This window comes from Phacochoerus africanus, chromosome 3 (genome assembly GCF_016906955.1).
Source record: "Phacochoerus africanus isolate WHEZ1 chromosome 3, ROS_Pafr_v1, whole genome shotgun sequence".
In the NCBI taxonomy this organism is placed as follows: Eukaryota; Metazoa; Chordata; class Mammalia; order Artiodactyla; family Suidae; genus Phacochoerus; species Phacochoerus africanus.
In genome coordinates, this window is record NC_062546.1 from 10085934 (window position 1) to 10107374 (window position 21441).

The window sequence follows — 21441 nt, forward strand, 5'->3', positions numbered from 1 at the left end:
TTGGCCTTCTTGGGGAGGGGGTGGGGGGGCTATTGTCCTGGATGGGCAAGGTGTGGTGGCAGCTGCTGGAAGACAGAGTCTGAGAGTCGTGGGTACACAGATCCACATGCCAAGAGGGTGTCTGCCGGCTATGTCCTCGCTTTCAACTGATGGGGCCAGCGGGGGAATTTGTTGCTTGTACGTGTGCCACCAAGCCCAAGGCTTCTGCTGCAGGACAGTAATTCCCTCAGCGCAGGCAGACGATGGCTCCAGGTACGACAGCGGTAACGTCTGAGTAATTCGTGGACAGGAACTAAGTCACATTGAGACAGAGTGAGACATTTACTTCTTTTTTTCAGTTTCCTGCACTATTTCTAACCCTGTCAGGGGCCACTTTTGTACAGCAGATTCTTGCTAGCATCCGTGCAATAAAGGAGAAGCAGGGAGCAGGCTTCCGGCTCAGAGCCACTGTGTCCAGTGGGAATTTAGTAATATTTGCTTCTCCTTGTGTTGATTTTGATGTTTAACTATTATTTAGAGCAAGTAATACTGATTTACCTTTTTTTTTTTCTTTTGCTTTTTAGGGCTGCACCTGCAGCACATGGAGGTTCCCAGGCTAGGGGTCTAATCGGAGCTACAGCTGCCGGCCTACACCACAGCCACAGCAACGCCAATCCAAGCCACGTCTTTGACCTACACCACAGCTCATGGCAACGCTAGATCCTTAACCCCACTGAGTGAGGCCAGGTATCGAATCTGCAACCTTGTGGTTCCTAGTTGGACTCATTTCCGCTGTGCCATAGCAGGAACTCCTGGTTTACCATTTACGATGGTGTATTAAATTACCTTTTAAGATATATCCATGTAAATAAAATCTAGAGCAGGTGTGCTCAAGCTGGGCACACCCGGCACTTGGGGCTGGGTTCTTTGTGGTGGGTGCCGACCTCTGCTTTGCAGGGTGTTCTCATGCTGGCCCACCTCCTGCTCCTTGTTGAAAAAGGCTGATTGAAGATGAGCACATTTAGGCAAACTCATCAAGTTAGATGATCAGGGTCGTTGGCTGTGGTGAAATGCCGAGTGTGTGTGAAAATGGCTGAGGTTGGGGAACCTGCTCAGGCAGGTTGCCCTCAGTTATGGGGACCACGTACCAGAGTTCCCGTGTGTGTCCTTTGGCACTGACGTTGGCTCAAGAGAGGGGTGGAAGGAGATGCCTTAAAAAGATGCTCTGTCACTTATGATGGAACATGTAATGTGAGAAAAAAGAATGTATACATGTAAGTCTCACTGGGTCACCATGCTGTGCAGTAGAAAAAACATATATATAAATAAAAATAAGAAAACATAAAAAAAAAAGATGCTCTAAAGGGGTGCCGTCCCGTAGGACCTCTGCTGTGCTGGGATGTTCGAGTCTACACGGTCCAGTCCGTGGCTGTGGCTGTGGCTGCGGAGCCCTCGGAATACGGCTGCTGGGAGTGAGGAACCTGTTTCTTTTAAGTAATTTAAACGTAAAGCCACCCCGTGGGACGGTGCGGCTCTGGAGAGTCAGGGTGGAGCTGTCGGGGGATTGCAGCAGCCTTGCAAAGCATAGAAGTGGGGACACACAGGCTTTGAGGACTGTGCAGCCGTGTGGCAGCCGGGGCTGTCGGGGGGCTGGGGCAGTGGGGAGCACCCCCACCTGACACTGACTTTAGCAAAGTAAGAGAAAACAAACCCAATTTATTGATGCCTAAGGCTCGAGAAGCCCAGGGAGTGGGCAGACCTGAGCAGAGGGGGTCAGGAGCCTCTGGGCGTCTTTGCTTCCTCCTTGCGACGCCGTTGCCAGGCTGACTCCCCCTCAGCAGGAGCAAGGTGGCTGCCGGCAGCCCCCGGCTTGTCTTCCGGCACCTTAACAACTCCAGGGCGAGGAGCATGTCTTTCTTTGGATTTCTAGCAAAGGTCACAGCCGGGGCTCTCCTGGCCTGGCCCTTTCTTGAGCCCTGACGTGCATGCGGGAGAGCTCCCGTTTGAGCAGCATGAGTCCCTTGCTCTCGATGATGGCCGCGAAGGATTCCAATTTTATGAAATGAGGAGAGACTAGGAAAAAAAATAGAGCTGGGAAATAATTGTGCTGATGGGATTGTTCACGGCTGTGCAGGGTGCTCTCAGGCTCTTAGCTCAGGATCTGGATCACACAGGCCTGGGCTTAGAGCCTACTTCCACCCCTCGGGAGAGGATGGAATAGGAGATCTTGGGCAAGTAACTGAGTCTTCTCTGGGTCTCAGTTTATCCCTCATGAAAATGGGGACGATGCTAGTACATACCATGTCGGATTCTTGTGAACTTAAATGAAATGATGCATTTCTTTTTTTATTTTTAATTTTTTACAAAAGAGAATGCACTTCCACATCTGTAACACTTTAAGCATCTCACCCATCCTCACCACCACCACCCTGGTCTTTCTGGATGATGTCAACAGCTTTCTAAATGATCCCTCTGTTTCCTTTTTTTTTTTTTTCAGTTAATATGCAAACTTATTGATATAATTCACATATGCTGCAGTTCACCTATTTATTTATTTTCATTGTTTAAAGTTTTATTGAAGTATAGTGACTTACAATGGTGTGATAACTTCTTTTTTTGTCTTTTTAGAGCCATACCTGCCGCATATGGAGGTTCCCAGGCTAGGGGGCAAATGGGATCTGTAGCTGCCGGCCTACGCCATGGCCACAGCAATGTGGGATACGAGCCCAATCTGCGACCTATACCACAGCTCACAGCAACGCCAGATCCTTAACCCACTGAGCGAGGCCAGGAATCGAACCCTCAACCTCATGGTTCCTAGTCGGATTCGTTTCTGCTGCACCATGATGGGAACTCCATGTTGTGATAATTTCTGCTGTACAACAACATGATTCAGCTGTATGTGTACACACACACTCTTCTTTTTCAGACTTTTTCCCCATATAGATGATCCCAGAACCTTGGGCCGAGTGCCCTGTGCTTTGTGGTCCCCACTGGCCAGTCATTCCCTGTCCCACAGTGTGCATCCACTGTGGTGTATGGAATCCCAAGACCCCAGCCCAGCCCTCCTCACTTAACCTTTACTTCAAGTGTATAATTCAGCAATTTTTAGTATGTTCGCTGAGTTGCGCAGCCGTCACCACAGTGTTAGAACACTTCACTATCCCCCCTAAAAGAAATCTCACACCTATTACCTGCTTCTCCTCTTGCCCACTGCAGTGTCTTATGGAGGCATATGGAGGTTCCCAGGCTAGAGGGCAAATGGGATCTACAGCTGCCGGCCTACGCCAGAGGCACAAAGCCAGAGGGACCTTGAAAAAAGTGGAAGCCAGGAGCTCCCTGGTGGCTCAGCATGTTAAGGTCTGGTGTTACTGCGGTGGTTTGGGTCACTGCTGTGGTGCAGGTTCGGTCTCTGGCCTTGGAACGTCCACATATCATGGGTGCGGCCAAAAAAAAAAAAGTGAATCAGGTCATGCTATCCTGTGCTTGTATCCCTTCAGTGATCCTCACTGTGGATGGAGTAAGATCCAGGCCCCTTGCCCTGGTGACAAGGCCCTGTGTCATCCGCCTCTGCCTCTTCCTCCACTGACCTCATCTTTTAGCCTGTCCCCTGCGCTGGGTGCCTTCAAGCTGCCCTAGGCTGCTTTCTGTGCAGACACGTGCAGGATGCTTTCTGCCCCCGAAGCTTGGGCTTTACTCTCATGATCTGCTTGGATGGCACGCCCTTGCCTGGTTGCTGCAGGCATGTTTCTTCTTGTCACTTGGTTCAGCTGTCACCCCAGTCTCCCTGACCACCCAGTCTCCTGGAGTGAGGCCCCTTCCCCACTCCCTCTTGTCTGCGCCTTAGTTTATTTTGGGTCGTTGTTGACTGTCTCTCCTCCTCCTGGAGAGTCTAAGCTCCCCAGGAGATGGGCCTTGGTCTGTCTTGTGCTAGCGAAGGCAAATGAATGCGCCACAGCAGGGAAGTGATGATGTCTTGTCTTAGGTATTATTGTTATTATCAAATAGTTAGTATATGCTGGTGACCCAGAAGTCAGACTCATCCTGGATCAAAAGTGTGCCGCTTATATCCAGGGCAGGTAGAAAGTGACTAAACAGGTGACAACAAAGGCGGTTACAGGAGATGGGCTTGGGGCTCGTTACACTGGGCTCAGGTGACGCACAGTCCTCATCTGACCTTGTGCCAAACGCTTTCCCCTCTTTGCAGGGACATTGTGAGGAAGTAGATCCTATTCCAAAGTTAGTCCCCAAAGGACTTGGAATCATAGTTTGTACCAGATGAGCACTTTTATGAATTTACATAATTTTATGAATTTACATAATAGTGCATTCATAAAATTCATAATTTTATGAATTTGCATAATAGTGAATGCTCACTATTATGAATTTAGCTTAAAAAACAAAGAAACCCAGATCTAGTCCCACAGGTACCGTATGTGCAGTGGGATTGGAGGGCACGTGGGAAAAGGGCCCCCCAGCCCCTCCTTTGCAAAGGCTGCAGGTATTCTCTGCCGCCAAGGAGGTCTGCTGCACGTGCAGGCATTTGTCTGCATGTTATCCTCTCACTTCCATGCACAGAAAGGCATCCTGGACACAACTTGTAGGTCCTTTTTGGTTTAGCCTATCTTACACATGGGGCCAGTTAGTGCTTAGGGCTCCATCTCCTTCTTTAAAGATGGTCCCTGCTTATTGACTAGCCCGTCGCTGATGACCAGGAGATGGTCTCTGGTCTCTCCTCCCACAGTTGGGCTGCCTGGAGTGGCCTCTGCACACGTGCACACCTGCAGGTTACATTCTGAAGAGTTTGACCTGGTAGCTTGCTGTGCAAACTCTTTTGCTAGAATAAAACAGACAAAACTCACGTGACATCAGCCTGGTAGTGTGGGGTTCTCTTAAATTCGTTTTCACCATTCGTTGGAAACACACAGCTCTGGGAGCCATCATGACAGGATCATCGCAGGATGGGGAGAGAATGGCTGGTTCTCCGAAGAGTCAGTCGTGACCATGGGGAAGCTCTCTGCAGGTGGAAGGTGTGCTTGCAGCAGATGCAGCCTCTCCTCCTCCTTCCTTTGTTCATTCAGCACTTTGTGTCTGCCCCGCGGCCAGCTTGGGTGAGTCACACCCAAGGGCAAGAATGGGTTTGGACTCCTCGGGGTTTCTGCGTGTGTCCCTGGCCAACACAAATGAGTTGCTAGAAGTGAAACCTGTCCTCTTGAGAGCCACCACCATCCTCCCCCCAGCACCAGTTTACTGAAACCAGGATGCTATTTTTAAAAAAGAGCATCGTGTTTCATCCTGGAAACTTGGAGTGAACAGGCAACTTGCTGGCATAGAGTCCTGGTGCCCAGGGCGTGTGTGTGCTTAACTTGGTCCCCCTGCACCCCCTGCACCTCAACAGGGCCTGCTGGCCCTTAGGAGGAGGGGGAGACCGAGAGTCTGAGGCTGACAAGTAATTATGCAAGTCGTAATCGCCATGTCTGGACGGTTTGCCTGCAGTTGGCAGCGTCTCAAGGGGCCGGCAGGGCTGGGGTTCCTCTCTCCCAGCCTGTGTGGGCAGGCAGTGGGGTGAACAGCTCCACCAGGCATTCCCATAACAAGTGCTTATAAGGGCTTGCAATTCTCCAAATGCCTTGTTTACAGGACCTCCTGAAGGATGAGCAGCTTTATTTTGGCGCAGGTGGAGGTGGTGGTGGTATGTGTCTCAGAGCAGCTTAGTTTTACCAGAGCCAGGCAGGTTCCCAGGTGTCTCTGGCCTGGCACAGGTGACCTGGTGGTGGGCATGTCTGGTGAGCTTCCCTCTGGGGACAGCCAGGGCGGTGGCCCTTGGGGTTGGTCTGCCTACAGCTGGCCCTCTGGCCCATCTCCAGGTTATGCTGGGCTGCGAGTCATCATCTTCCTGGCGTGTTTGTCCAACGTGTTGCTAAAAAGGAGAGTGGGCTGTGGACGGAGATTCTTTCCTTTCTGCTTTTTATAGTAATGCTTATGTAACAGCATCCTTGATAGGACGGGGCTGGGGTGGGAAGACCCTGGGTTTTAGAATAAGACGGATGGACCTGGTTCAAGGCCAGACTCAGCCATTCTCACATCTCTGCAAATTTGATGCTTTATTCAACAAACCTGGGCTTTTCCTCTCTCATCTGGAAAACATCGAACTGGTAGTAGTCTTTGTTGCTATGTGTTTACTTTTTTAACTTAACTCTTATGATTTTAAAAATGAATCCTACTTTTTGAAATGATTTGGGCTTGGGGATGAAGCATCTTTGATTTGGACCGCATATACTCAGCTCTTCACCCCCCCCCCACTGAAGGATGAAGCCCCAGGTGTGGCTGTGGTTCTGATCCAGTAATGATGCTTTAGAGGAAGACATTTTGGGAGGAGAGGATGGCTGTGGGCGTGGCCTCCATGGTGTGGGCGTGGCCTTGATGGTGTGGGCGTGTCTCTTTTCCACAGGTGCTGTGAGTGGCTGAGATGCTGTGGTGCAGGAGAGCCCAGGCCCCGCACGGTCTGGTTGGGGCATCCCGAGAAGAGGGACCAGAGGTACCCTCGGAATGTCATCAACAATCAGAAGTACAACTTCTTCACCTTTTTGCCTGGGGTATGTACGAGTCGGGAGAATATCCTTTTCTTCTTCCCATGTCAAATGTATGTAATGGCACCAGTCTTAAGACCCAGGTCCCCGTGGCGGGTTTTGTGAATGCCCTGTGCCTTTTCCATGTTGCCTCAGACACTGGCCATTGTCCTCCCTGGTCCTGAGCCTGTGGAAAGGGTCTGCCCTCTGTCTGCAAGGCTGTGAGGCTCCCCCTGATAACTTCACATTTATTTGGTGTGTTGGACCTAGCTTTGCTACCAAAAAAAAAAAAAAAAAAATTCAGTGCCTAAATTTTTCCTCAATTATCATCCTGAAACTCATATTCAGAATAGAGAAGTTGAGAGATAAAAGTACAGACAATTTTTTTAAAAAGATAAATCTTAATACTATCATCCAGAGAAAGACTTTTTATTAATACTTTTTTTAATGTTTGTTTTGCTTCATATTTTTCTCTGCAGTCTTAGCTTTCGTACGTTATACAGATCCGTGGACAAGTACTATGAAATCCTTCCCCCCAACGTACCCTTTAGTTCAATGTCTGTTTTTATCCACTGTGTCCTCTGTGGATATACAGAGGAAAATACACTGATTGACTTCAGAAGCAGCAGCAGCAGCAATCCATTCCAAAGCTGGAAGAAAAAAAAAAAAATCGCTGATATTGCTTGATTTATTGAGAGAGAACATGGAAATACAAATACATTACACTGTAGACTAAGGTCAACCTGACTGTTTCTTTAAGGGTGATTTTTGACGACGTTTCTTGCTGCTTGGCTTTCCCCCTCCCCTGGCCCTCTAAAGCTGAGTATCCTAAGGCCAGTACACATTTCTTTCTTTTTGCATTTTTTTTTTAGGGCCACACCTGCGGCATATGGAGGTTCCCAGGCTAGGGGTCCAATCGGAGCTACAGCTGCCGGCCTACACCACAGCCACAGCCATGCCACCGTCTGTGACCTACACTGCAACGCCAAATCCTTAACCCATTGAGCAGGGCCAGGGGTCCAACTCATGTCCTCATGGATACGAGTCGGGTTTGTTACTGCTGAGCCACGGTGGGAACTCCAGAAGTTTCTTTCTTGTTCATGGAAATTCTGAGACACCCTGTGCCACTTTCTTCATCTCAGCAAGGGACCAAACAGTGGCAGTGCATGCCTTAGCTCTGACGAGACAGCTCCTCTCTGCTCTTTGCCCGAAGGCCAAAATGAGTCAGGTGGAATCAGTGTCACGCCCAGGGCACCCAGTGGCAGTTGAAACTCTTCCGGAACCCTTCCTGCCACACGGGATGAAATTCTGCTGTATTGTTTCATGGCCTTGAGATCATATCATGGAGATAGCAATTTATCTTGCTCTGTGGATTCAACCTTACTGCCTAAGCGTTTCCCTCTAAACTCTCTTCTTCAACAGCATTTTGAGTGGCCTTACTTCTGCTTCTAGTTTAAGAAGTAAAACTTAATAGCTGCCGTGGAGGCGCCCAGCCTACCCTCCCCACCCGGAGGTCACCGGTGTCCTGGGTTTAGTTTCCACCTGCTTCACTTACTTCTTTACTTTGACAAAGTGTATCCCCGCCCCCCCCGCCGCGTGTATGTTCGTCAACAGCAAATAGAGGTGTGTGAACTGTGTACACAGGTTCAGTGTGAGTTGTGGTCCTCTGGGGAGATTTTTTTTTTTTTCTTTCTACAGCTGCACATGGGGCAGAGGGAAGTTCTTAGGCTAGGAGTCAAATCAGAGCTGCCCCTGCTGGTCTATGCCACAGCCACAGCCAGGCCAGAGCCCAGCTGTGTCAGTAACCTACGCCGCAGCTGGCAGCAATGCTGGATCCTTAACCCACTGAGCGGGGCCGGGGATCGAACCTGCATCCTCCTGGACACTAGCTGTGTTCTTAACCCGATGAGTTACAACAGGAACTCCTGGGGGATGTTTTTAAATGTGCCTCATCTCCCTCTAAATTCATCCGCCCGCCTCCAGCCAGCCTCGAGTGTCCTCTTGCTCCTCTGTCCACTCCAGGTGCTGTTTAACCAGTTCAAATACTTCTTCAACCTCTACTTCTTGCTTCTCGCCTGCTCCCAGTTCGTCCCTGAAATGCGGCTCGGCGCGCTCTACACCTACTGGGTCCCCCTGGTGAGTATCTGGACCCATCAGAGGGTGGGAAACAGAAAGTTCTTTGCCTCTCTCCTCCAAGCGTCTGAAGCAGGATGGTGGCCTTTCAGGGGAGAGGACGCCCTCAGGCCAGCGCAGTGGGAGTCCCCAAGATTTGCGTGTTAACGCTCGGTGGCCCCACCCCCGGTCCGGCCCCTGTGAAGCCTGAGCCGGTCATTCCTCTGTCCGCCGCTCGGGAGTCATTTCAGCGGTTATTTCCTGCCTGCTTCCTGCGCATCACCTGCTTCCAGGCTCTGGGCGCACAGTGGTCATGAAAAAGGCCAGGCCTCTGACTCTGGGGCTCGTGCTATGTGAGTGCTTTTCTGTTTAGTCCGAGGACTGTGTCAGTGCAAAGGGGGACCAGGTAACCACTCCTGCACGTCTGTGTCTGGAGCGGGAGTCACCCCAGTGTCCCTCGGTCCATCGTGTGCCGCCTTTTCTTCCTTCTTGCCTTTGGAGAGGTGGTTGAGCACCTGCTGTGTGCCAGGCGTGGTGCTGGGTGCTGGGGATGCAGCTGTGAATGAAGCATGGAGGGGGCTATCGGGGGGACAGATGGTGAACAGGTCCTAGGAGAGATGGGATGTTTGTTGAGCTCATGAAGGTGGAGGCAGGGAGGTGTGGGGAGCCAAGCTCAGCCAGGGGGCCAGGAAAGGTCCCTGGAGGAGGGGGGAGGGAAGACGAGGAGGGGGTGGCAGTGTGCCAGGTACAGGGAGTGGCAGTGCCAAGGCCCTGAGGTTGGCACGTGCTGGAAGTATTTGAAGAACAGAGGGAAGCCCAGCGTATCTGGGGACAGAGAAGGCAGAACTGGCCTCTTTTTCCTCCCGAGACGTTATTTCTCCCTGAGCAAGACTCAGAAGGAACACTTGAATTATCTTGGCACAAGTCTTGTTGCTTTTTTTCATCAGGAGAAGATGCTGAAAGTAGAAAAGATTTAAGCATGTCTGTTCACCGTCACCACCTCTGATTTCCTTAGGAGCTCAGACAAGCCCTGACCCCATTCAGACCGCTTTCTCAGTATCTGTGGTGATTAAGGACCTCCTTTCAGTCTCTTCTTTCCTCTCAGTCTCTTCTTACAAGTGCTTCTGTTTTATACACACTCTAACTTATATTCTCGTTGATTATATATCATGTGCATGTTTATGTTTTGTGGGTTAGGATCCCAAGGTGTTCACGAGGGCAGCTGTGTATCTCCCCGTCTCCCAGCTCTTGCATCTCAGGCGTGATGTCTGGTCTGCGACCTCTCCCCTCTTGGTATTCCTCTGCCCAGCCTGTCATATAAACCCATTATCCAAATGGTTTTTGTGGTAGAGACCTATTAGCATCCCTGCAACTTCATTCCCGTTGTCATTGGCATCTGTGTTGGGGAGTGGACTTTGGCCGTAGGTGGCGTAAGTTTTTCCATTTGGTTAACCAAGATGCATGTAGATAGGATTAAGAGAAGAAGGAATTTATTTATTTATTAATTATTGTTTTTTAGGTCTGCACCTGCGACATATGGAGGTTCCCAGGCAAGGGGTCTAATTGGAGCTGTAGCTGCTGGCCTACGCCACAGCCACAGCAATGCCAGGTCTGTGCCATGTCTGTGACCTACATACCACAGCTCATGGCAATGCTGGATCCTTAACCCACTGAGCAAGGCCAGGGATTGAACCTGTGTCCTCATGGATCCTAATGAGATTCGTTTCTGCTGAGCCACGACAGGAACTCCCTGGCAAGTCCAAGGCTAATCTATTTTTGATATACATATAGAAGGGTCTCAGCACCTTCGGAATTTCCTGTCTGTTCACTGTCACCACCTCTTGATTTCCTTACGAGCTCAGATAACCCCCAGTCCCATTCAAACCTCTTTCTCAGTGTCTGTGGTGATTAAGGACCTCTGAAGTTGGGTGTTTGGAGTTTATTTCTGGACTGCATGTGCATCTCTTTTTAAAGCAATTTCTAGCTTAAGAGGTGGCATGTCCTCTGGGATTCAGGAGGACTGTGTGTATGTGTGTGTGGGGGGGGGCGGGTGCGTAGGTAGCGGGGGAGGCGGGATTTATTTGCAGCAGGGAGGTTAGCGGCTCCTGTCATTGAAATGAGCACACACTTCCCATTGACAGTGATGGGATTTAGCCAGGCCCACGCAGCGAGAAAGAGAAACTGGACCATTTGAAAAAACAAACAACAGAAACCTGGGTTCTGGCCCAGAACAAAACAGCAGCATGGGGGAGGGGTGGGGGTGGGGTTCTGAAAACCTGGTCTCTGCTTTTCCAGAGGGCTTTCTGTCCCCTCCGTATGTGGTCTGGTTATGCTTTTGTTCTGAAATGTACGAGTTTGGCTCTGGCCGCAGTGTGTACTTTCCATCTGATTGGAAACAGGAGTAATCCTTTGATTGTAAAGATGTATGGGCCTTTGGAGGAGTTGCACAAAGCAGCACATCGCTGGCTAGATTTACAGAAGAGATTTAAAGTCCTTTGAATCAAAGTTAATATATTTCACGGGTTAAACAGTATGAAAATGCAATCCTCAAAGAATTCACTACTGCTAACCTTGGGGGCCATTGTGCTCTCTGCATTTAAAAAAGTCGACTTTAAAAGGAGGGGTGACAAGGGTATTTTGTAAGAAAAATGAATGACTGCTCTTGCCTTTATTGACACAAGGGGAAAACATCTAGGTGAAAATAGATTCTTCCTCTGGGTGATTCACAGCCTAGTCCCCCACTAGATTTTATGAGTTGGGGAATCTGATGTGGGAAGGTTGGGCAGTTTAGAATTTTCTTTTTATTGGTGGGTACTTAGGTGGTTAATACTTTCATGTGATTTCTTTATAGAAGTTTAAAGCATCACAGGTAAGACTCAAGTCCCCACCCCCTCGTAGTCCCCTTCTTTGCAGAGCAATCTAAGCAGTAAGTAGTTAAGGAGAATCCTTTAACAGTGTATGGAGTCTTTGTTGGTTTTTTTTGGATGGTGTTACATTGTTATATTCCCAAGGGTTGGTTTCCCTACTGGCAGGTCCCTGCAGACAGGCGTGTATCTCATTTTGTGTCCTGGCTCTGTCTTACTGGTTCCACCGACCCAAGCTTCTCCAGATGCAGAACATGTGACTGTGAACGTCGTGGCTCTTAAGAGCAAAGACTGGAGCTGGAGTCCCCCTTTATCCCTTAGGTGCTTTATGTCCTTGGACAAGATGCTCCAACCTCCGGGCGCCTCAGCTTCTTCCCGTGGAGCGTGGCCCTCTCGTTGATGAGCTGCCCCAGGGGGCGTTGAGCTCGGGCCCAAGGCGAGCACTCGCCCTCACTCAGCCCTTGCTCGTTCTGGTGTTTCTCTTTCCCACTCCCAGGAACCCCGAGGTGGCGGTCAGCGGGGGTGTATGTGTCCATGAGGGTTTCTCCAGGGTTTAAGATTTGGAGAAGGGGACTGGCCAGGGCTTGTACATTTGGAATAATGAGCAGGTCCTGCCCTGCAGCCCTCCTGAGTGGCCTCTGGCCTTTTCTGTCCCCGCCCCAGGAAGGGAAGGTGGCTTTCTGCGGGGCTCACCCCTTCTCCCTCTCTGTGCAGGGCTTCGTGCTGGCCGTCACCATCATCCGGGAGGCGGTGGAGGAGATCCGATGCTACCTCCGGGACAAGGAAGTCAACTCGCAGGTCTACAGCCGACTCACAGCAAGAGGTCAGCCTTCTGGCTCCGCTGGGGCACCCCCTGCCGTCTGGCTCCAGGGGCCACAGGGTTGCAATTCAATCTTGGCCTGATGACAGTCCGGGGAGCAGAGTTCAAGGCCTAGGGCCGCAAGTGTCCGGACTCTGAGTGGCGTCAGGAGAGGCCAGTGTGTGCCTGGGGCCTGGGGGGACACTGGCCGTGTCCCTGGGCTGCCCTGCCCTCTTAGAGCCAGTCCTGTTGGCTGACCTGTGCCTCCAGGCTGGAAGTGAATTCTGTGGTTTGGCTCCTCTGCGTGCTCAGCCTCTCCACATGTGGGTGAGGAGGCGGGGGTGGGGGGGGAGCCCCCCACCCCCACCCCGCTCTGTCATCCATCCCTTTCCTAGAGGAAGTGCTGCCTTTAGATGTTCTTTCAACATTACACACCTATGTCACACCTTTGCAATCTTCATTTTTGAGAAGGCGCCAGATTTACATAGTAAATACTGCCTCTGTGAAGGCTTCTTTGAAGCCATCTTATAAATTCCCAAGATTGAAGAGCAGAGAGGAATAGTTTGACCCAAGGAGGAATGACTAGGTAACCTTTAATTTTTGAATGTTTGAAATGGTGGAATTTAAAAAACCCACTCCGATATACCGTTGAGAACCTGCAATACAACGCAACCGAGTGTCAACTGGTATTTCCAGCTGCAAATTCTGCCATAGATTTCCTGTAAGGTTGTATTCAGACATGAGAGAATGTTAGCTCGAGTCCCCTAAGATTGCTGATCTCATTCAGGGATTAGTGATGTTGTAGCAGTGGCCGAGGGGAATGAAAACTGCCTTGCCTTCAGGAAATTGAGAATTCTGAAAGACATAAGAAGACAGATGCCTAAGGAGCTCGCTCGTACCCAGGCAGGGTGTGATCTGCTTTATGTTATTAAGTGCGTTCTGCTTCTGAAGAAGCAGTCCATTCAGACGTCAAGGTTTTGAGTAGAATTTTCCTTCTAGAAAAAAAATGTTGGAGAAATATATTTAAGGCTTCCTTGCCTCCCCACCCCACCATGAAAAGGAAAATAAAAAGAAATTTTAGTATAATCCCCCGAGGGCCTGAAACTATTTTGTTTTAGTGCACTGAAATAGATTTTCATAGTTGGTGGTCTTAAGAAGTTGCAAGTCTCTGGGAGAAGGGGGGATTTAGAGTTGGCATAGAAGTGCTTTATTATTGTTAAACTACTGTATTTAGGACGTTTTGCTACCGAAAGAAAGAAAACCCAGCATAATCTCTGCAAAGGCAGGTGGTTTGGCTTTCCACGTGAGTGATCAGAAGACCCCTCTGGAGGGTTTTTTTTTTTTGACAGTTCGTGTATATTAAATCCTCCCTTAATAACATATTCTGACTATAACATTTAAAATGCTTGGCAACCGACAAAAGCCCCACGGGCGAGGGTGCGGTAGATCTATTTAGCGCTTGGGAGGAGGGGCCCTGGGATTCCTTTCATTCATCCACCCCTGCTCCAAACCTTCTTTGGTCCTTTTCATATTGCAATTGCTTTTCCCGTGAATGATTTTTCTGCCCTCCCCTGCAGACCCCTTTCTCAGCCCCTGCTTTAGCTCCTCGCAGTTCTTGAAAAGATCCTAAGGAGAATTGGCAGATGGCTCTAGCGTTAAAAACGTGTCTTCCTTTGTGGGTCTCCTTTTGTGCCCGCGGTTTCCATTGTCATGCCAATCCCGCAGTAGGGGGAACCCCGAGCAGAGTTCTGAATATTAACCCGGGTCCTGGCGGTGCAATTTGTTTTGAAAGCCCCCCCAAAGCAGTGAAGAAAACTGTCAGCTTGGAAAGCCAGGGAGGGGAGGTTGGTTATTTGATACATGTTGGGGGGAAGGGCTACCAGAGTAAGAAGCTCAAACTGGAAGATTTCAGAGAGAGGAAGAGAAAGAAGCCTTTTTCGAATTTACCCTTCAGTTACTGAATAGTATTCTCTCGGGGACAGCTTTGTGCCAAGATCTTCATTTAGGAAGCCCAAAAGCAACGGGAAACATACATATATGTATATTCGTGCTGGACTGTTTTCTCTTTTTATCACATGGCATCTTAAAATGTACTTTTCAACAGTGTTTTGAGTGCTCAAAAAAGTTTGGAAACCAAAATATCAAGTCTTTGATCATGAGATTACAGGCCATGCTATTTATCTACATGCTGCATCATTTCCTGATGAGTTATAGCGGTGCGTGTATCAATATAGTTAAAAATTGCAGGGGAGGGGGAATAATTTCTCACTAGCAAAATCGTCACAAAAATCACGAAGAAACTCGGTTTTGCCCTTCACGCAGGGCATCAGTTTTTAACCTCTTGCTTTTAATACTCTTGCCTCACTCTCTCTAAGCCATTAAAGAATTAACTTGTAGACATTGTTTCCATTTAACTCCCAAATACTTCGGTGTTTTAATTCCTACTGGGTCTTTCTCTTACCTAACGTAGTGTAATTACAAAACCAGAACATCCATCATCGAGACATTGCTATTAATCTCATATACATTTACTCCTGAAATAATTTTAATAGCTTTTTTTTTTTTTTCCTCTTTTCTTATCCAGGAACCAGTATAGGTTTGCCAGTTGCATTTAGTTGTCCTTTCTCCTTAATTTCCTGCAACTTGGCAGAGAGCCCCCAATTTCTTTTTTATGACATTGACACTTCTGAAAAGGATAGGCCAGTTTCAGGCCAGTTACTTTGTAGCTTGTTCCTCAATTTGTGTTTGTCTGTTGTCTCAAAATTAGATTTGCGACAAGCAGGAATTAATATAGTTTTAAGTATGCCAGTGGCACAGATTCTGGCATGTTTTAGAGCCATTATGTTCATCAAAGTTTTGAATTTTGAGGAAAAAATTTGATTTTACGCAACTGAACAGAAACCCTTGGAAATCACTAATGGATTAATTTTTAATGTTACTGTCAGTGGTTCAGTCAGAAGCAATTGAAGGAGTTGCAACTGTGGCGCAGAGGGTTGGTTATGAATCTGACAGCGGTAGCTCTGGTCACTGCAGAAGCGCTGGTTCGATCCCTGGCCTGACACAATGGGTTAAAGGATCCAGCCTTGCTGCAGCTATGGCGTATGTTGCATGTGGCTCACATTCAGTCCCTGGCCTGGAAACTTCCATAAGCCATGGGTGTGGCCATCTTAAAAAAAAAAAGAAGTAATTGAAGTGTTCTAATAATAAAATTAGGCTACATATAGAACTAACCTTTTATTTGAGACTCCGTTACTTCCTAAAGTCTGTGAAAGTTCTCTGTGTTACAGAGAGAGACACGTGGGGCTGGGACTTAAAGGAACTAATAGTCCAGTGAAGCATCCAGGCGTCTAAATAGAATGATTAAATCATGTAACTAGTAATTATATGTCAGTGGCATGAGTGTTGTGGCCCTTATAAGGACTGTTTCCTTGGAGTTCCCGTCCTGGCGCAGCAGAGACGAATCTGACTAGGAACCATGAGGTTGCGGGTTTGATCCCTGGCCTTGCTCAGTGGGCTAAGGATCTGGTGTTGCCGTGAGCTGTGGTGTAGGTCACAGACATGGCTCGGATCTGGCATGGCTGTGGCTGTGGCTGTGGCCGGCAGCAAAAGCTCTGATTAGACCCCTAGCCTGGGAACCTCCATATGCCACGGGGTGCAGCCCTAAAAAGACAAAAGACAAAAAAAAAAAAAAGAAAAAGAAAAAGGACTGTCCCCTTTCTTGGTTCTGAGCACAGTGCCTGGCATTTGAATTAAATACTGGTTCTGAGTTTATGCTCTGCCTGGATTCAAGAGCCCTGCTTCCACCTCCTCCCTGCAGTGTAGGTAGATCCCTCAACCTGTCAGTAAATCAGGGATAACAGTGATCCCTGCCTTAGAGAGTTGCTGTAAAATAACTCTTGAATGCCGGAGGAGAATTTAGCACTGTGCTGGGGTTTGGTCTGTGCCCAAGAAAGGCAGCACTGATGATATGGTAGCAGTTCATTAAATATTGGTGGGTGGATAAATGAAGGTATAAGCTGGAGGTTATGGGAGCCCATCAGAGAGGAACTGATAATATCATCCCAGAAGAGGGGACCTGCCTCCTGGGTCTTATAGATGGGAAGAAAGAGGACTGGCTATCCAGTGTGCAGTGCCTGTGAGTTCCCTTGTGGTTCAGTGGTAATAGACGTGATCAGTATGCAGGAGGATGAGGATTTGATCCCTAGTCCCACTCGGTGGGTTAGGGAACTGGCGTTGCTGAGAGCTGTGGCGTAGGCCGGCAGCTGCAGCTCCAATTTCACCCCTAGCCTGGGAACTACTGTACGTCGCAGGTGCAGCCCTAAAAAGCAAAACAAACAAACAAACAATTTGTAGTGCCTAATGCAAAATGAACACATGGGGTCCCTGTTCAAAAATTATTCCGAATTTCAAGATGGTGACAGCAGAGCATTAAACCAAGTAAATGCCCCCTCCCTTTAAAATGTTTTTCATTGCAGTATAGTTGACTTAGTGTTGTGTTGATTTCCACTGTACAGCAAAGTGGCTTGGTTGTACATATGTATATGGGTTTTTATGTTATTTTCCAATATGGTTTACCATAGGATATTGAATATAGTTCCCTCTGCTGTGCAGTAGGACCTGGTTGTTTATCCATCCTGTATATCATAGTTTGCCTTTGCTAATCCCACACTCCCAATCCTTCCCTTCCCAACCTCCCACCTCCTTGACAGCCACAAGTCTGTTCTCGAAGTCTCTGAGTCAGGTTTTGTTTTGTAGATACATTGATTTTGGTCATATTTAAGGTTCTACATATAAGCAGTATTACATGGTATTTGTCTTTTTCTGCCTTACTTCGCTTAGTATAATCATCTCTGGGTCCATCCATATCACAGCAAATGGCATTAACTCATTCTTCTTAATGGCTGAGTAATATTCCATTGTACACACACACAGTGCCTTCTTTATCCACTCATCTGTGGATGGATATTTAGATTATTTCCATGACTTGGCTATTGTAAATGGTGCTGTTATGAACATAGGGGTGCAGGCATCTTTTCAGAATATAGGTTTGTCTGTATATATGCCCAGGAATCGCAGGATCATAGAACAAACTCGTATTTTTAGTTTTTTTTTTTTTTTAATATAATCCAAGGATGTCTGTTTATATAGATCCTGGCCATTTTATTTTATTTTATTTATTTATTTATTTATTTTTGTCTTTTGTCTTTTTGTTGTTGTTGTTGTTGTTGCTATTTCTTGGGCCGATCCCGAGGCACATGGAGGTTCCCAAGCTAGGGGTCAAATCGGAGCTGTAGCCACCAGCCTACGCCAGAGCCACAGCAACGAGGGATTCGAGCCGCGTCTGCAACCTACACCACAGCTCACGGCAACGCCGGATCGTTAACCCACTGAGCAAGGGCAGGGACTGAACCCGCAACCTCATGGTTCCTAGTCGGGTTCGTTAACCACTGCGCCACGACGGGAACTCCCTATTTTTAGTTTTTGGGGAAACTTTATACTGTTTTCCATAGTGGCTGTACCAAGTTATATTCCCACCAACAGTGTAGGGAGGTTCCCTTTTCTCCATATCCTCTCCAGCATTTATTTATTTATTTATTTATTTATTTTTGTCTTTTTAGGGCCGTACCCGCGGCATACGGAGATTCCCAGGCTAGGGGTCTTATTGGAGCTACAGCTGCTGGCTTGCTCCACAGCCACAGTAACGCCAGATCCAAGCCGCGTCTGTGACCTACACCACAGCTCATGGCAACGCCAGATCCTTTACCCACTGAGCAAGGCCAGGGCTCAAACCCGCAACCTCATGGTTCCTAGTCAGGTTCATTTCCGCTGCACAATGATGGGAACTCCTCCAGCATTTATTATTTGTAGATTTTTTAATGACGGCCATTCTGACTGATGTGAGATGGTACCTTATTGCAGTTTTGACTTGCATTTCTCCAATAGTTAGTGATGAGGAGCCTCTTTTCATGTGCCTATTGGTCATCTGTATGTCTTCTTTGGAGAAATAGCTATTTAGGCTTCTACCTATTTTTTCAGTTGGGTTTTGTTGTTGTTGCTGTTATTGGATTGTATGAGCTGTTTGTATATTTGGGGAATGAAGCCCTTATTGATTGAATAGTTTGCAAATATCTCCCCCCGGCTGGAGGCTGCCTTTTGGTTTTGTTTGTGGTTTCCTTTGCTGTGTAAAAGATTCTAAGTTTGATTAGTCCCATTTGTTTATTTTTACTTTTATTTCTCTTGCCTTGGGAGACTAAGAAAACATTGGTATGATTTATGTCAGAATGTCTTGCCTGTGTTCTCTCTCTCTCTCTTTTTTTTTTTGTCTTTTTGCCTTTTCTAGGGCCACTCCCATGGCATATGGAGGTTCCCAGGCTAGAGGTCAAATCAGAGCCGTAGCCACAGGCCTACGCCAGAGCCACAGCAACGCCAGAGCCACAGCAACGCCAGATCCAAGCCGTGTCTGCGACCTACATACACCACAGCTCACAGCAACACCGGATCCTTAACCCACTGAGCAAGGCCAGGGATAGAACCCGAAACCTCATGGTTCCTGGTCGGATTTGTTAACCACTGTGCCTTGACGGGAACTCCATTGCCTGTGTTCTCTTCTAGGAGTTTTATGGTGTCTGGTCTTATATTTAAGCTTTAAGCCATTTTGAGTATATTTTTGTGCATGGTGTGAGTGTGTTCTAACTTCATTGATGTGATGTGTCTGTCCAGCTTTCCCAACACCATCAGTTATCCTAGGCTTATTTCTGGGCTCTCTGTTCTGTTCCCTTGATCTGTATATCTGTTTTTGTGCCAATCCCATGCTGTTTTGATTACTGTAGCTTTGTAGTATGATCTGAAGGCTGGGAGGGTTAGGTCTCCTGCTTTGTTCTTCTCAGGATTGCTTTGGCAGTTCTGTCATGGCCCCTTCTGAGTGCAGGGCCCTGTGCCCTTACCCAGATCACATGCCCATGATGTGGCCTGGTAAAGAGTTCTCCACATGTCACAGGTTGTGATGGCTAGGAGCATGGGGTACCCCAAGTTCTACTCCAGTGTGTTCTTCTCAATTCAGCCTGAGCTTTTCCTTCCTGGAAACACAGAAGAAAAGACCATGTAGGTCAATGAGGACCTGAGACCCTGGGAAGGTTCCTTCTGTAATCAGGGAATCTGTCATCACGGCATGTCACAGGGAGAAGATGGCATGAGAACTGCTTGGAAAAATGCTGACCAAATTGGGAAGGAGGAGAAACAAAAGTAAGAATTTACCTACCATAAACCAGCCAGGTTCTGGGCAAGGTCTGGTCTGTAATTTTTTATCTTATGTTTATTTATTTGACCTCATCCATGGTATGCAGAAGTTTTTTTTTTTGCCATTTCTTGGGCCGCTCCCGCGGCATATGGAGGTTCTCAGGCTAGGGGTCTAATCGGAGCTGTAGCCCCCAGCCTATGTCAGAGCCACAGCAACGCGGGATCTGAGCCACATCTGCGACCTACACCACAGCTCATGGCAACGCCGGCTCCTCAACCCACTGAGCAAGGCCAGGGATCAAACCCGTGGATTCGTTAACCACTGAGCCATGACGGGAACTCCTGCAGAAGTTCTTGGACCAGGGATCGACCCTGCACCTCAGCTGCAGCCCAAGCCACGGCAGTGACAACCTCCTTAACCCACTGTGCCACCAGGGAAGTCCTGTAATTTTTTAAACAGCCTTATGGAGGTAGCTTTTACAGATGGGGAACTGAGGCTCAGAGAGGGAAAGTAATCCTGTCTTAGGTGATGCAGCTATTGGAGGGCTGGAGCTGTGTCTGAAGTAGCACCTTAGCCTGGAAGTCGAAGGACCGCCCTGTCCAGTTGACACTTTTGTGTAGAACGCCTCCATGGTTGCCACAGTGTTTGGCCTTCATACATATGCTGTAGGAGGGCTTTTAGATTTAAGTCATTTAAAAACACATTTCTGAGTCTAAAGAAATCAGTACAGCCTCCTCATTCTAAGGCGGACAGGCTGTTGAAAGCCACACAGGAATGATGCTGTTGGAAAAATAAACATCCCCTCTCCTATTTGAAATTCACACTTAAACCTGGTCAGAGACTTAAGAGAGGTTCTTGGACTCGTGTGAGTTTTGTGGCTTTTGACCGCAGAGCTGTCTTCAACATTAATAGCATTCAGTGGCACTGGAGACCCCACAGCCAGAGCGGGAGGATCTCGAAATGGTAGCAAACCCGGCAGAACTTTGTTACTTGAAGGATTTGGGTTGGGTCAAGAAAGAGTAATCAGTAAATGTATTATTTTTCTTTATGCTTGTCCTTCCCAAACCAAAGCTTTAATTCTGCATTGGGGGGGGGGGTTGGGGTGGGAGGGGGAGGGGTCCTGTCTTGATTCTCACAGGTGATGAGGGGCAGTTGGATTTGCATTTTCACAAGATGGGTCTTCATACCAGGAATGTTTTCCCAGACTAGCTTGTGATCAAGGGCTAAACGCAGCAAGTGGGTAATTAGCCTGGAAAGAAAGTGCAAACAGAAGCGTAATTAACACAATTGCTGATGCTTCTTTCCTGCTGGGGACATCTGGGCACAGGGTGGACCCTAATCGTGAGCCAGAGGTCTGCACAGAATGGACAGAATCTCGCCTGTCTTCAGCTTTTTAGTGCATATGGGTGTAGAGCCCTCAACTGTCTTTCCTCTTGCTGATTCTTTCTGGATTGTTCCTCCATGCTGCTCTGTTCCCCTTTCCCAGTTACAGAGAAACCTCAAGGACCATGCTTCCATTTGAGAGTGGTCTCTTGTAAAGTTTAATTCAAAATCCAGTTTGCCCCGTTATTTAATGTGACTCAGTTTTGAGGCCTAAGGACACACCTGTGTTTCTTTGAGGGCGTCGTAAGCCATTGGCGCTCATCAGAAGAGGGTAGATAGTGCAGGGAACGGGTTCATTAATGGGGAGTTGTGGGGCCCTTGGTGAACTAAACCGAAACTCTGTATTCTTAAACACAAGGACCATTGATGTTTTCAAAGTGGGAGCTCTGGTCAGACATGGGATAACACTAAACATTGTTTTATCCTTGTTTTTTAGAGAAGAGAATTCCAGTGACAGCCTTTTGGATAAGTACTGCAAAGGTCTTTACTGACAATTTC

The 21441-nt window shown here is 48.0% G+C and overlaps 1 protein-coding gene across 2 annotated transcripts in view; it reads left to right on the forward strand.

Moving 5' to 3' along the window:
* Window positions 1-21441, forward strand: part of ATP9A (ATPase phospholipid transporting 9A (putative)) — a 143148-nt gene that overhangs the window by 22150 nt on the left and 99557 nt on the right. For both annotated transcript variants that reach the window (XM_047770852.1, XM_047770853.1), the window contains exons 2-4: window positions 6431-6575; window positions 8571-8684; window positions 12239-12347. In XM_047770852.1, coding sequence (XP_047626808.1) covers window positions 6431-6575; window positions 8571-8684; window positions 12239-12347 — 368 coding nt within the window. The remainder of the gene's footprint in view (window positions 1-6430; window positions 6576-8570; window positions 8685-12238; window positions 12348-21441) is intronic.